The 13251-nt window shown below is 38.8% G+C and overlaps 1 protein-coding gene across 1 annotated transcript in view; it reads right to left on the bottom strand.

Moving 5' to 3' along the window:
* Nucleotides 1-13251, bottom strand: part of RNF115 (ring finger protein 115) — a 73301-nt gene that overhangs the window by 48292 nt on the left and 11758 nt on the right. The window contains exons 2-3 of the mRNA XM_014867026.3: nt 4779-4837; nt 636-693 (exon numbers count right to left, since the gene is read on the bottom strand). Coding sequence (XP_014722512.1) covers nt 636-693; nt 4779-4837 — 117 coding nt within the window. The remainder of the gene's footprint in view (nt 1-635; nt 694-4778; nt 4838-13251) is intronic.

The following is a 13251-nucleotide window of genomic DNA, read 5'->3' on the forward strand; positions in this document are numbered from 1 at the left end:
CATAAAATGATATTCAAAAACGCAGACTAATGCCTTATTTTCAAATCACAGTTAAGACTATTTCCCCCCCAAAAATATGGATGCTACATTACATAAAGAACTAGAAATTAAGTATAGGTCCGATCCTGAGCTCTGAAAGGCAAGTAAATATCATCCTTAATCTGAGCCCCTAATTCCAATTACACCTAACCACCATGATCATCACAGGTAATCTCTAGAAACCGGTACCTCTATGTCAAGTTGAAGACTGTGCTTCATTGTGAGTTCAATTACAACTCATTCTTGGCCTGCTCTTTACTTGGCTGTCATGCCACTAAACAGAGTCAGCAACACTGTTATTTCAAAAACAACACAAGCTTTTTATTCTCACACCATATACACAATAAAGAAGCCGAAAACACCAACAAGTTGAAAACAGCACAGCTCAAGGCTATAACTCTCTCCTCATTAAGGGTTTATCAAAGGTAGCATGCCAAAGCCCCAGCTACTGAAAACACAAATCTTTCTAAGGTCTACTCTTGCCCACATTTTTCTTATGCACTCTAATATGGTACCGTGCTGGGAAGTGAAAATCTGTCACGATTTTAACATCCACCCACTACCTAAAGGATCCCTACAGCCAAAGGAAAACTCACCTCTGCAAAATGTGTTGATGTGCTATTGTCTAGCCGGCTGCCGCCACCACCTAAAAAACTGAAGAGAAAAAGGAATGAGTAGTGACTCTATTCCCAGGAACAAGCTTCCCTCCCAGAAGCTAAATATAGAATGGTACACTGAGAACAAAGCCCAATAAGGAAAAATAACTCATCCCAACATGCCACCTACAAAGGAAATTATGAAGAACTGGTATGTGGACTAATCTTTGAAAAATATTGTAACAAATTACAAAATCAAGGATAAATCAAGTGAAAAACGGAGAGAGGTATTACCATAGAGAAGAAGGACCCACGGCCAGCAATGCAACTGAAATTTGACCCAGCAAAAGAAGAAAAACATTTATTCTCAAATAGGTTAAGAAATAGGGGCCAGCCCCATGGCCGAGCGGTTAAGTTCGAGCGCTCTGCATCAGTGGGCCAGCGTTTCACCGGTTGAATCCTGGGCACAGACATGGCACAGCTCATCGGGTCATGCTGAGGTGGCATCCCACATGCCACAACTAGAAGGACCCACAACTAAAATATACAACTATGTATCGGGGGCTTTAGGAAGAAAAAAGGAAAAAATAAAATCTTAAAAAAAAAAAGAAATAAAACAAGATTCTCAAAATAATGTTTCAGGGGGGCCGGCCCCATGGCCGAGTGGTTGAGTTTGTGTGCTCCGCTTTGGTGGCCCAGGGTTTGGCCACCCTGGATCCTGGGCACAACATGGCACCGTTCGTCAGGCCATGCTGAGGCGGCATCCCACGTGTCACAACTAGAAAGACCCACAACTAAAAATGCACAACTATGTACCGGGGGGCTTTGGGGAGAAAAAAGAAAACTAAAATGTTTAAAAAATAAATAAATAAATAAATAATGTTTCAGGGGCCAGCCCTGTGGCCGAGTGGTTAAGTTCTCGCACTCTGCTTCAGGGGCCCAGGGTTTCGTCAGTTTGGATCCTGGGCGCCAACATGGCACCACTCATCAGGCGATGCTGAGGTGGCATCCCACATAGCACAACCAGAGGCACTCACAACTAGAATATACAACTATGTACTGGGGGGCTTTCGGGAGCAGAAGAAGGAAGAAAACAAAAAGATGATGATTGGCAACAATTGTTAGCTCCGGCGCCAATCTTTTAAAAAGAAAATTTTCACTAAAAAACCATTCAACCACCAGCTGAACACAACATTTGAGACTTGGGAATGATTAAATGGAGTAATGCAAGGGGTCTTGCACTGTATTTAACACGTTAGAAGAGGGCTCAATAAATATTTTTTCTTCTTCTGATAGTTTACCCTATTCTTTCATTATCCTACACATCCTTCAGGGCCCACCTCAAATGCTACCTCCTCCATTAAGTCTTTTCTGAACTCACCAACCAAGTGAGAGTCCACTACACCCCTCTGCACTTTGACTTTTGATTCTAAATTCGACGTTGCATTATAAATATCTAGAATCTGTCTCCTCCATACAGAAATTTATAAATTCAGGGGGTAAAGATTGCATTTAATAATACCACAAATATGTGTAGAGTGTCAGGTATTATACAGAGCACTCATCACTTCTGAAAACCCTGTAATACCATATCCTATAATGAGTATGTTCAATATATTTTATAACTCAAAAATAAAAGTTGTTGAATTACTATCACATGTATAAACAATAAAATAGCTATCTATTCCCAAAGACCAGGGAGGAATATTAGATCTTATTGTCCCCATGAAATTTGCAAAAATGAGAAGAAACTGGCTAACACTTTGGGGGAAAGGAGGCAGAAAGAATCAAGAACTGGACACCACTTTTACTTTAAGAGACAGACGTAAGCACACAAACATGTACACACACTCACCCCAAAGATATAAAGTCCACAAACTACTACAAACAGCTTTCATTTTCAGAATTACAACACCAATCCAGGCATTGCACTGAGTTCATTGAGGAAACAAACACACCCTGGTTAGTCTGGAACCAAAAGCAAAAGAGCAAAGCTAATGCCATTCTCTATGTAATTATCCTCAGGCCTTATTCTCTGATTAGAAACCACTTAACACCTGTATTTGTTTCATAAGTTAAAAACGCTTTTGTAAAAAACACTTCAAATGTGGAACAAGCCAAAAGTCCCTGTACGTCTATGCTACATAAATAAATAATTGAACTACCACTGTGTACTCATTTCATTGCTCACACCTACACGGGCTTCCAGGCTCTTTTCTGCCTTTTCTACATGGTTTCAGGGATTCAACTATCCTTGGTAATTAAAGCTATCAACTCTATCTTTTGGGGATTCTGCTCCCCCTGAAACTCCCTCAGGATTCCCTTTCCTTAAAATTCTGTTGTATTTTAAGTGACAGGACTAATCATAAAGAAGGGATAATAAAAACAACCCCATTGTTCTGAGAAATGCTACAAAGCTTAAGAAAACTTACAAGCTACCCCTCTAGATGAATGTCTAAGTAGCAAACAGGGGCCCATTATCCAATATTTACATGTAAGGACTTCCTCTCATTAATTTTTACCAACCACTACTTACCACTCTAATTGCTAAGCAGTCAAATCAGGAAATGTTTATGAACTTTATAGAAGAAAACACCATGCTACCTCTAAGATGCTGAGTCTAAGAAAAATATTTCTTCAAGCATTTAAAACACTATCTTTCCACAGACATAATCTTTGCCTTTGAGTATTTGCTACCAATAGCATCTGTACAGGACAACCTTTGACCTACAAAGGCACAAACAAAAGAATTAAGTCAAGGGAGAGCAGAATCCATAGAAGTCACTGTTCCCTGTTAGAAAAGATTCGTCCTGCAGTTAATCACTGTCCTCATTTATAACTGTACTTTGTATACAGGGCTAAAGACACCAGGATTACTATTTAAAAACTTAGAAAAAAATAAGCCCATTAATTGCCCCTCAATTACCAATATGCTCTTTATTTAACACGTGCAGAGCAGAAGTGCTTGAAATAAGCATTTGATGCAATTATAATAGCACAAATAAAAAGCTATCCCAAGTTAGCATGCCATCCACACAAAATTGCTAATTTTGCTGTCATGCTAATCTTACAGGTTTAGAGTTGGTATTGTGTTATTTAAAACCAAGATTATTAGGATTAACATTTATGTGTTTGTACCAAACTAGATCCCATGCCATATACTACCCCAGAAGCTTCAGTTCACTTATACATAGAATCACCAATCATTAATAAAGTTAAACTGATAGTACATACTGTAAAATGTGTAGTTTTTCCTGGGTGTGGAAGGGACCTTCAACTTTAGATTCTGCCAACAGCAACAGTAAAGGAATTATATACTGCCATCAAAATCCACAAAGTCACTCGAAGATTAAAAGAAGCTTCAGATTACAGATTTTTGTATCCAGTTAGTACTTCTTCAATTGTCTAACCAATGTTTAACCAGATAGCCACAAAAGAACAAATGTGCCATCGCATTTAGCCAAAAAAGGCCATCCTATCAATGCTGTTCTACTTACTAAATTTTTATAGTTTTATTCATGTTAACCAAGATGTAATATATAATACCATCACGTGCAGAAATATCTTGCCTTTTTATACCTTTAGTAAGACCAAAGAGAGCCAACTTCAAGCATTATAAACCCAAATATTAATATTACAGTGGCAAGATGGCCTAAGTTTGACAGCAATAATCCTAATAAGAACAAGGGATCCTCAAAGCACAGTAATAACTCAATTTCCCCAACTAGAACAGCCTGTTTACCTTATTAGATATCTTTGAGAAGTCACTCCCCAGCCCAACAAAGAGGTATAACAGCAATTTACCTTCAGGCAAGAGAGTGGTCACTAAAAACCAGCAGATAATCTAAGAGCACCCCAAAGTCTCAGAAAATAAACGAAAACTTACCAGATTTACCCTGATTTGGATATAGAAGTTTCCAAGGAATGCCACACACAATGAGAAGCAGTGGATCTCATCACACTCACTATCACATCACTTTCGAAATTTTCCCATTTTTCTTCCCCTTCCCTCTGCCACTTTTCTTCTCTCTCTCTCAGCAGAGAATACAAGTTATAGAACAAATTCCTTTCTATTCAGTCAATGCTGAGAGAAAATAATTTTGACAATCGAAAGCCTGATTTATTCACGAACTTGTACAGTACCTGGAATCGTCTGTCACTTCTTCAATAAAGCCAGAATCACATCTGGGACAAATATATTCCTATAAAGAAAGGAAGAAATAAATAAAAGTCTTTCATTAGAAACCTAATTATGTAGTTTCAGAACAACATGCAGTACCCAAGCTAACGGTGTATGTACTTGTTGACTCCCAGGATAGTTTTCTCTATTATATTACAGCAAATAAAAAATTTCATAAGATGTCTGCAGAACAGCTTCATAAATGGTTCCCACTGAGAGCTAAAAGGGAGAATGCAAAAGTTTTTTCTTTTTCTTTTTCTTTGGGTAGATTTTCTTTTCTTTTTCTTTTTTTGGTGAGGATGATTGGCCCTGAACAAACATCTGTTGCCCATCTTCCTCTTTTTGCTTGAGGAAGATTGTCCCTGAGCTAACACCCATTTTGTATATGGGACACTACCACAGCATGGCTTGATGAGCAGTGTGTAGGTCTATGCCTGGGACTGAACCTGTGAACTCCAGGCCTCCACAGCAAAGCACACAAACTTAACCACTATGCCCCCAGGCCGGCCCCTTGATTTTCTTTTTAACTGGAATGAATTTATTATCTAATTTTCTCTTCAAATCTAATGAAAAAGCTCCACTAGATCTATCAGAGCAGTCAAAGATTATAATATGATGGGTATAGAAACTGTTTTGGGGCTGGCCCAGTGGTGCAGCGGTTAAGTTCGCACGTTCCACTTTTCGGCAGCCTGGGGTTCATCGGTTCGGATGCCAGGTGCGGGCATGGCACCACTTGGCACACCATGCTGTGGCAGGCGTCCCACATATAAAGTAGAAGAACATGGGCACGGATGTTAGCTCAGGGCCAGTCTTCCTAAGCAAAAAGAGGAGAACTGGTAGTAGTTAGCTCAGGGCCAATCTTCCTCACGAAAAAAAAAAGAAACTGTGTTTTTTTTACTATGTACAAATAGGGGACATAAACTGAATCAAAGCATAAATCAATTTGTAGACTAGGAACTTACAATGAAGTTTTACAATATTTCTAATCTGTGGTTTCATTACCAATGGTTCCAAATAAAATTTAATATTCTCAGATATTCTACAAAAATGTTGATTCAAATAACCAGAACAATTCCATTAAGTCAGCTTCTATTTCCTTCAGTACCATGAACCTTTCTTTTAAATAAATAATATCAAACTTTGGGGCTGATAAGAAAGAATACACTTTAGAGACTTTCTTATCATAGTTTTAAAAAATATATTTTAACTACCTATTAAAACAGACTGGGAAAGACATTTTCAACTATTTTCTTGCTCCCTATATTTTCTAACCGTAAACTTTGTCTTATCAGAAGGTGATGTAAGCTGTATTTGGCTATCCAAACAAAGACAGTCAGAATGGTAATTCAAACATTCAAATGCCTTCTTAAAAGATAGAAAGAAAAAAAGACCAATCCCTCTGTCAAGGAGATTAGTTTGGTAAGGAAACAGTCAATCCAAGAAACAGTAAAATTTAATAAAGTAATCACTATAATCAATGAACCTTGGGAATATAAACAAATGTCAAAGTTTGCCTGAGGGAATCAGAGAAGGCTTTGTCTGAAACAGGGACATAAAATATTAGTCTGCTTGCTCAATGAAAAAGGAAATTATGGGTTAAGGATCATAACAACAGAATATAGCATGCATGGAGGCTGGAGGGGAGTGGCATGATGAGTGTCAATAAGCAGGCTGGGACCAGATTATGGAAAACTTCAGATCAGAAGCTCCAACCTTTATTCTCTATTACACACACAAAAGAGAAACACTCATAATAGGCATACTGTGAAATAAAATAATCTGAAGACCATACACATCCCTGAGCCCCTCCCTCGGCTACTTCATCCTCTACCCTCCCAAGTAGCATTAACTCCATCCCTTTCTCTGCCACTAAGAAAGTTTATCTGAATGCAAGTGACATTGACTTTAGAAAGTTAACCTTAAATCTATTCTAACGTCTAAAGTTAAAAAGGAAAAAAACAATCAACTACAAAATGCTATAATTTGTCACGATCACAGCACTGTGCCCTCTTCTTTCTTCCCTCTCCCTCTCTCACTCATTCCCACTGCTTTAAATATCCCCTATACACAACACCTCTCAAATGTCTCTCCAACCCAGACTACTCTTCTGAACTCCAGATTCATTGATCTGCATGTGTATTCTCTCTCACACTTACACACACACACACACACCCTCCCTCCCTACCTCAAAAGGTAGCATACCAGTTTATTCATATGGGAAACCTGAGAGTCATTCCTGACACCTCCCTCACCGTTATCTTCCACATCCAACAATCAATCCTGCCACTCCTACCTGGAAGACATTTCTCAACTCTATTCCTTGCCCCACTAGCACAGAATCCTAAGCCAAGCCAGCACTGGCTCTAGATACTAAATACTTTCCCTCTTAAGTGTTGTCCTGTTTCTCTTCTAGCCTTTTCCTATCTATTCTACATACTGAAGTCAGAACGATCTTTTTTAAAACATAAAATGGACCACATCATTCCCCAGCTTAAAACCTTTCAACTATTTCCCAAAACACTTAGAATAAAATCAAACCCTTAAACATGAGCTACAGGGCCCTGATTCAGTTGGTCTTTGTTCAACTTGCCAACTTCATTTCAGCTTACTCTCTCCCTCTCTCAGTGCATTCCAGCCACAGGGCCTTCTTTCAATCCTTCCAACTCATTAAGCTCATCCCTGCCTCTAAGCTTTCATACATACTGCTCCTTAACTGAAACACCAGACCCCTAACTTTTTGCACGGCAAGGGACTTCAATCCTTTAGGTCTCCATTTCAATGTCACGTCAGAAAGTCCTTCTTTCATCACCCAATCTAACATGGCTTCCTCTTACTTTCTTCTACAGCACCCTGTTCATTCCTTTATAGCACTTATCACAATTTCTAATTATGTATTTGTTTAACGCTTTTTTTAATGTCTGTCTCCAACCAGTAAATTCTAAGGTTCATAACGGCAGAGTCCAGATCAGTTTTGTTTACTGCTATCTGTCTAGGACAAACAGGTGTTCAATAAATATTTACTGAATAAATGAACATGAAATTACTTGCCACACACCTCACAACTAGGAGTCAAAGTATCAAAATCTGATATTATCAGAGAATAGGTAGAGTGGAAGCAAAGAACTAAAAGAGCCGGAAACTTAAGAAGTTGTAGCCTGATCATGGGATAGAGGAGGCTGGGATTTCAGAGGCAGAACAGTTCTGGATCATCACAAGTTCCAAGACAGAGCTATGGGAGTAGGTGGCTAAAGTGGAGTTGGGGTGAAGGTCTTTAGGGTTAAAGCGTCATCTACATTGACGTTGAACTTCCAAAATGATGTTTAGAATTGTGGTTGAGAGAAAATAATTCCAAAAGTCAAATATCACAACTGGGAAGACAAAAAAGACTGAAGCAAGAATCACACAGAGAAATGTACAAGTCCTCTCTTCACGATGCTATGCACGGTTCTAGGAACCAGGCTGTCAGCCACTATAGCTCCTTCACAAAACACGACACTTCTGAGGTATAAACAAAATTGTACAAGTACTATGGGTTCTTCCTGTCACTAGGTACGCCTTCCATTTACAAGCACAATCAAATCTTTCTAGATAATTCTATGTTGATTACAGGGAAGAGAACTAAAAATTCTTTCCAAATGCTCCGTGAATTATTCTGGATAAAAGTAGCAAATTATAAAACAAACAAACCTCAGCCATGGACTATCCCTCCTGCAATCAACATTACAGGAAATACAGAGAATTTTTCAGAAGTCACAAGCTCGTCATTCTCTAATCATCAAAGTAAAAAATGCACACTTATCTCTTACATACTGCAGTAGTCTGATCTCAGAACAAAGGTTTGATCTCAGAGAAGTCTCACTTCCATTCTCTTAGGGGCATGAAAACCCCAAAATAACATTCTGAAGATGTTACAGTTCCAGTTTCTAGGTTTTCTTTCCCAAGGCCTGATAGCACTCCACTTACTACGGCCATTTTTCTTCTGGATTCACACCAGACACTGCTTTTTCCCTGATTTCCAGCTACACTAAGGATGCCACCCCTTCACTCTAAAGACTCAAAAATTTTATCAATTGCTTCAAACTAATCTGGACACAGGATGTTGAGTAAGGGTAGAGATGAATGAAATAAGATTGGCTATGAGTTAATAATTATTGAAGCTGAGTACATGTGGGTTTCTTATACTATTCTCTCTACTTTTGATAGGTTTGAAATTTTCTATGATAAAGTTTTTTGTTTTAAGTTACAACAGGCTGAGAAACATAGTCTAGCGAGGAAAATGTTAACCAAACCATGTACTGAACAAACTGTGACCCAAAGGAAAATTAGACCAGAAATAATTATTTTAGAGAATTGAGGGAGAAAGGTACTTATACATATGAACCAACTATGATGTGGGTGACACTGTGCTATTCCTCTTAACCATTCTGTGAGGTGAATATCGTTATTTCTATTTTACAGATAAGAACGTGAAGTAAGCTGTCTGCAGCAGATTTCATTTTCCAAAGATAGCCCCAACAAAATCTCCTAACCCACATGCTCTTCTGCAATGTGACCTTCCACTCCACCTCCTTTGAATCTGGGGGGGCCTGTGACTTCTTTAACTGATAGAACACTGGGCCAGTTCCGGACAAAGCCCTTAACTACCTGACAGATTCTGCTTCCTGACTTTCAGAGCCCTAAGCAGCCATATATGTTCAGGCTACTCTGCTGGACAGAGAAGCCACATGAGGAGCAGTGAGACATCAGACAATAATTGGATTGTATGAGGGAAAAACCACCTTGGAGGTCCAGCCCAGTAGAGCCTTCAGATGGCTCCATCTCCAGGCACTATCTGACCACAACTGCAAGAAAGATCCCAAGTGAGAACTGACCAGCTGAACTCTGTAAACCCACAGAAATATCAGAGATGATAAATTATTGTTTTAAGCCACTAAATTCTGGGTGATTTACTAGGCAGTAACAGAAAACCAGAACATTGCCCAAGGGATGGAAAACAGCTTTGAATCTTGATCTTTCTTGAATTCAAAACTTCCTATCTTTTCATTACACCACGTTGATTGAAAATAACTATGCTTTTAGAGAAACGAATAGGAAGTATAATTTGCTGAGGATTGAATGGAAAAGTTTACAGCAAGGCTAAAGGACACCTTGGGAAATTCAGGAGCCATTCAGCCCCCTCCCTCCCTTATAGGGGAGCATTGCCCTGATGAAAACACAATCCAGCTTCAATCTTACAAGTTCAGAAATCTAATTTAGCAGACCAGGACACCTGTCTTGTAGAGGAAGATTCACATAAAACCAAATTCAGAGGCCATATATATAAAACCCAAAATGCCAATTTACTTAATTTCAATAAAAAAAGAGTTGTCGGGTCCGGCCCTGTCATGTGGTGGTGAAGTTCAGCACATCTGCTTCAGCAGCCCAGGGTTTGTGGGTTCGGATCCCAGGCACGGACCTACACCGCTTGTCAGCCACACTGTGGCAGTGACCAACATAAAAAGTAGAGGAAAACTGGGGCTGGCCCCGTGGCCGAGTGGTTAAGTTCGTGCGCTCCGCTGCAGGCGGCCCAGTGTTTCGTTAGTTCGAATCCTGGGCGCGGACATGGCACTGCTCATCAGACCACGCTGAGGCAGCATCCCACATGCCACAACTAGAAGAACCCACAACGAAGAATACACAACTATGTACCGGGGGGCTTTGGGGAGAAAAAGGAAAAAAAATAAAATAAAATCTTTAAAAAAAAAAAAAAAGTAGAGGAAAACTGGCACAGATGTTAGCTCAGGGCTAACCTTCCTCAAGCAAAAAATGAGGAAGACTGGAGACAGATGTTAGTTCAGAGTGAATCTTCCTCAGGAAAAAAAAAAAGTAAAGTTACCAACTGGCCCATTTACAAGATTCAGCACAGTCTTTCTCAATAAGCAAATCTACCTGAAAAGCACCATGGCTCAGAGGAAAGAGTTTTGGAATCACAGACTAAATTCCAACCTCAAGTTGCTACTTATTACATATGAGGTCTTGGGGAAGTCACATTTCCTTTCTGAGACTCAATTTCCCCATCTGTAAAATGGAGATGCTTGCTTCTCTGCTGCATTATTGTAAAGATGAAGATGTTTGCAAAATACCTAACTCAGTGACTGGCACATTAGATAGTCGATATTTAATAAACATAGCTATTATAGTTATTCCAGATTAGAATCACTTGCTAAATAAGCAGAGAATCAAAGCAATAAGACAAGCAGATATATAGCTTACGTCATCATGCTAGGATAGCCTAATATATCCATCCCCACTGTAAGCATAAACCAGATCCTCAAAGTCAAGGACCTGGGACTCCTCCCCGCCTGGGCAGTACCAGGAAGAGCACAGCTTGTGTTTGCCTCTGACTCCTCTTCTATTCTTTCACTGCTGACCCACAATTCCCACACCCTCTTCTAACAAACAAGTTCTTTCTCCAGATAGAATATAATACAATTACTTAGCTATATTTTCTTAATTACAATCACAATTTAGTCATGCCCCACACTGAGATTACAGCCAGAGTGGATTTTAAGTGTTTATCTCTTGGGTCACTTCTAAAGATGGCTAACTTTACATTTTAATTTTTCCTAACTTTTTTCAGAAGTAATCTTAACTTCAATTTGGGGGAACATCCATAAATTAAGGAGAATTTGTAAAAGGGTCAATCGGAGACCAAACACAGTCTCTGCCTCTACCCTCCTCCCACACCCAGGCCTTGGCCTTAGTATCGTCCTGATATATTCAGACACAGAGTTTTGAATTTTAAGCGTAAGTGGTTTATGACTGGGGGGAGGGGGAAGGGCTAATCAAGGATAACAAATTAAGAGCCCATTATTTGTCTGGCACTATGGAAATCTCTCCTCTGCTTAAATCATTAAATCTTCACACCACCTCCCCCTCCTCAAATATTGCCAATGTATACAGTCTCCACAGTCACAAAGCCTTATAGAAAAAAATCATTAGGTCATTTCTATCATCCTATCGTAAAAGAGAAGTATAACAAACCTAAGTTACTTACCCAGAATCACTGAAAATAGGAACACAGTTGTTTCCACCAAACTAGGCTGCTCTCCCCCTAGGGACTAAAAGTTTATTGCGTACAACTCTAGTGAAGATAATCACTAGCAGGTACACTTGAATGAACTGCTTCAGATGCTCCACTGCCTGTTTCATCCAAAAATACCCACAAGCAGAAATATTTTTCACCACTAATACTCTGAATCAGGAAGAACTCCCGAAGTATAGCTTCGCCCTGATGTTTGCCCACTTAGAACAACACAAGAGGACACAAAGCACTTGGAATACAGGAGAGAAAGAAAAAGAAAAAACATATTTAAAATATTTCATATTTTATATAAATATAAAATAATTAAATATTTCTATTTACTAAAAATGTTTAATGCATTATTTTCTTTTCCTTCTTATATTTCAAGGGATCAATTATCATAAAATGTGAGGTCTTGGCAGAACCATGAGCTACAAGCCAGGACCTATTTACATTAAGTTTCACAGTGCGAACTTTACAAACTCTCGAACTTTATGAAAATTTGTATCCAATATTTTATTCACTATATGAAATATAATATAAAGACTTACTATTTATTTCCTAATTCCACAGCTTTGCTTTTCTACATGTTCACTATCAACGTGTGGTTTTTTTTTTAATTTTAAAGACTATTTTCTGTCTCGTCGGACAGAGTCGAAATCTAAGATCACAATATTTAGTCATATCCTCTTATTCATATTCTCTTTGAGTATCACACAGCAAAACTGTTTAGAAACTCCTAATTAGAAGTATTAGAAACAAACTGAAACACATCATAGCTCCTGGGCCAGAACCAACCACACCCTGAATTCCATGACAACTCACATCTCTAGGTCAAAGACCCTGCTCTTTTCTACAGACTTTTTCCATAATCCCCTATGATTATCTCTTTTCAAGCCAGGTTACACTTCCACCATTTTCAAAAGCATCAAGTGAACCCTAAAACATAAGCAATAGAGCTTCTAAGTTCTGTTCCCAGTTCTACCATTACTTCATGATCTTTGTCAAGACCTGTTTCTCCATCTGTAAAACTAGAGCACAAATGCTTTCCTCATTTACTTGTCTCTGCAAAGTCTCCTTCAGGAAAACAAGACAGTAGTTGTCTCACTCGTTCACATGGCCAACTACTCACTTAAAAGGATGAGAAAAGTTTTCAGTTTAAGCACTTTGAAATTAGTTCTCTGAACTCAAGAAATCTTAAGTGATTGTCCCCCTGGCTAGTAATCAGAAAGAAAACTAGTTTACAAAAAAAAAGGAAACATTAGGCCACAGTTGTAGTATTACAGAAAGATACCTATACAATTTAAAAACTACATGAAGAGCTGTGATTCAGTTCCAGGCCAATAAAACTGCCTTGATTTATGGTCTCACTC

This window comes from Equus asinus, chromosome 25 (assembly GCF_041296235.1).
Source record: "Equus asinus isolate D_3611 breed Donkey chromosome 25, EquAss-T2T_v2, whole genome shotgun sequence".
In the NCBI taxonomy this organism is placed as follows: Eukaryota; Metazoa; Chordata; class Mammalia; order Perissodactyla; family Equidae; genus Equus; species Equus asinus.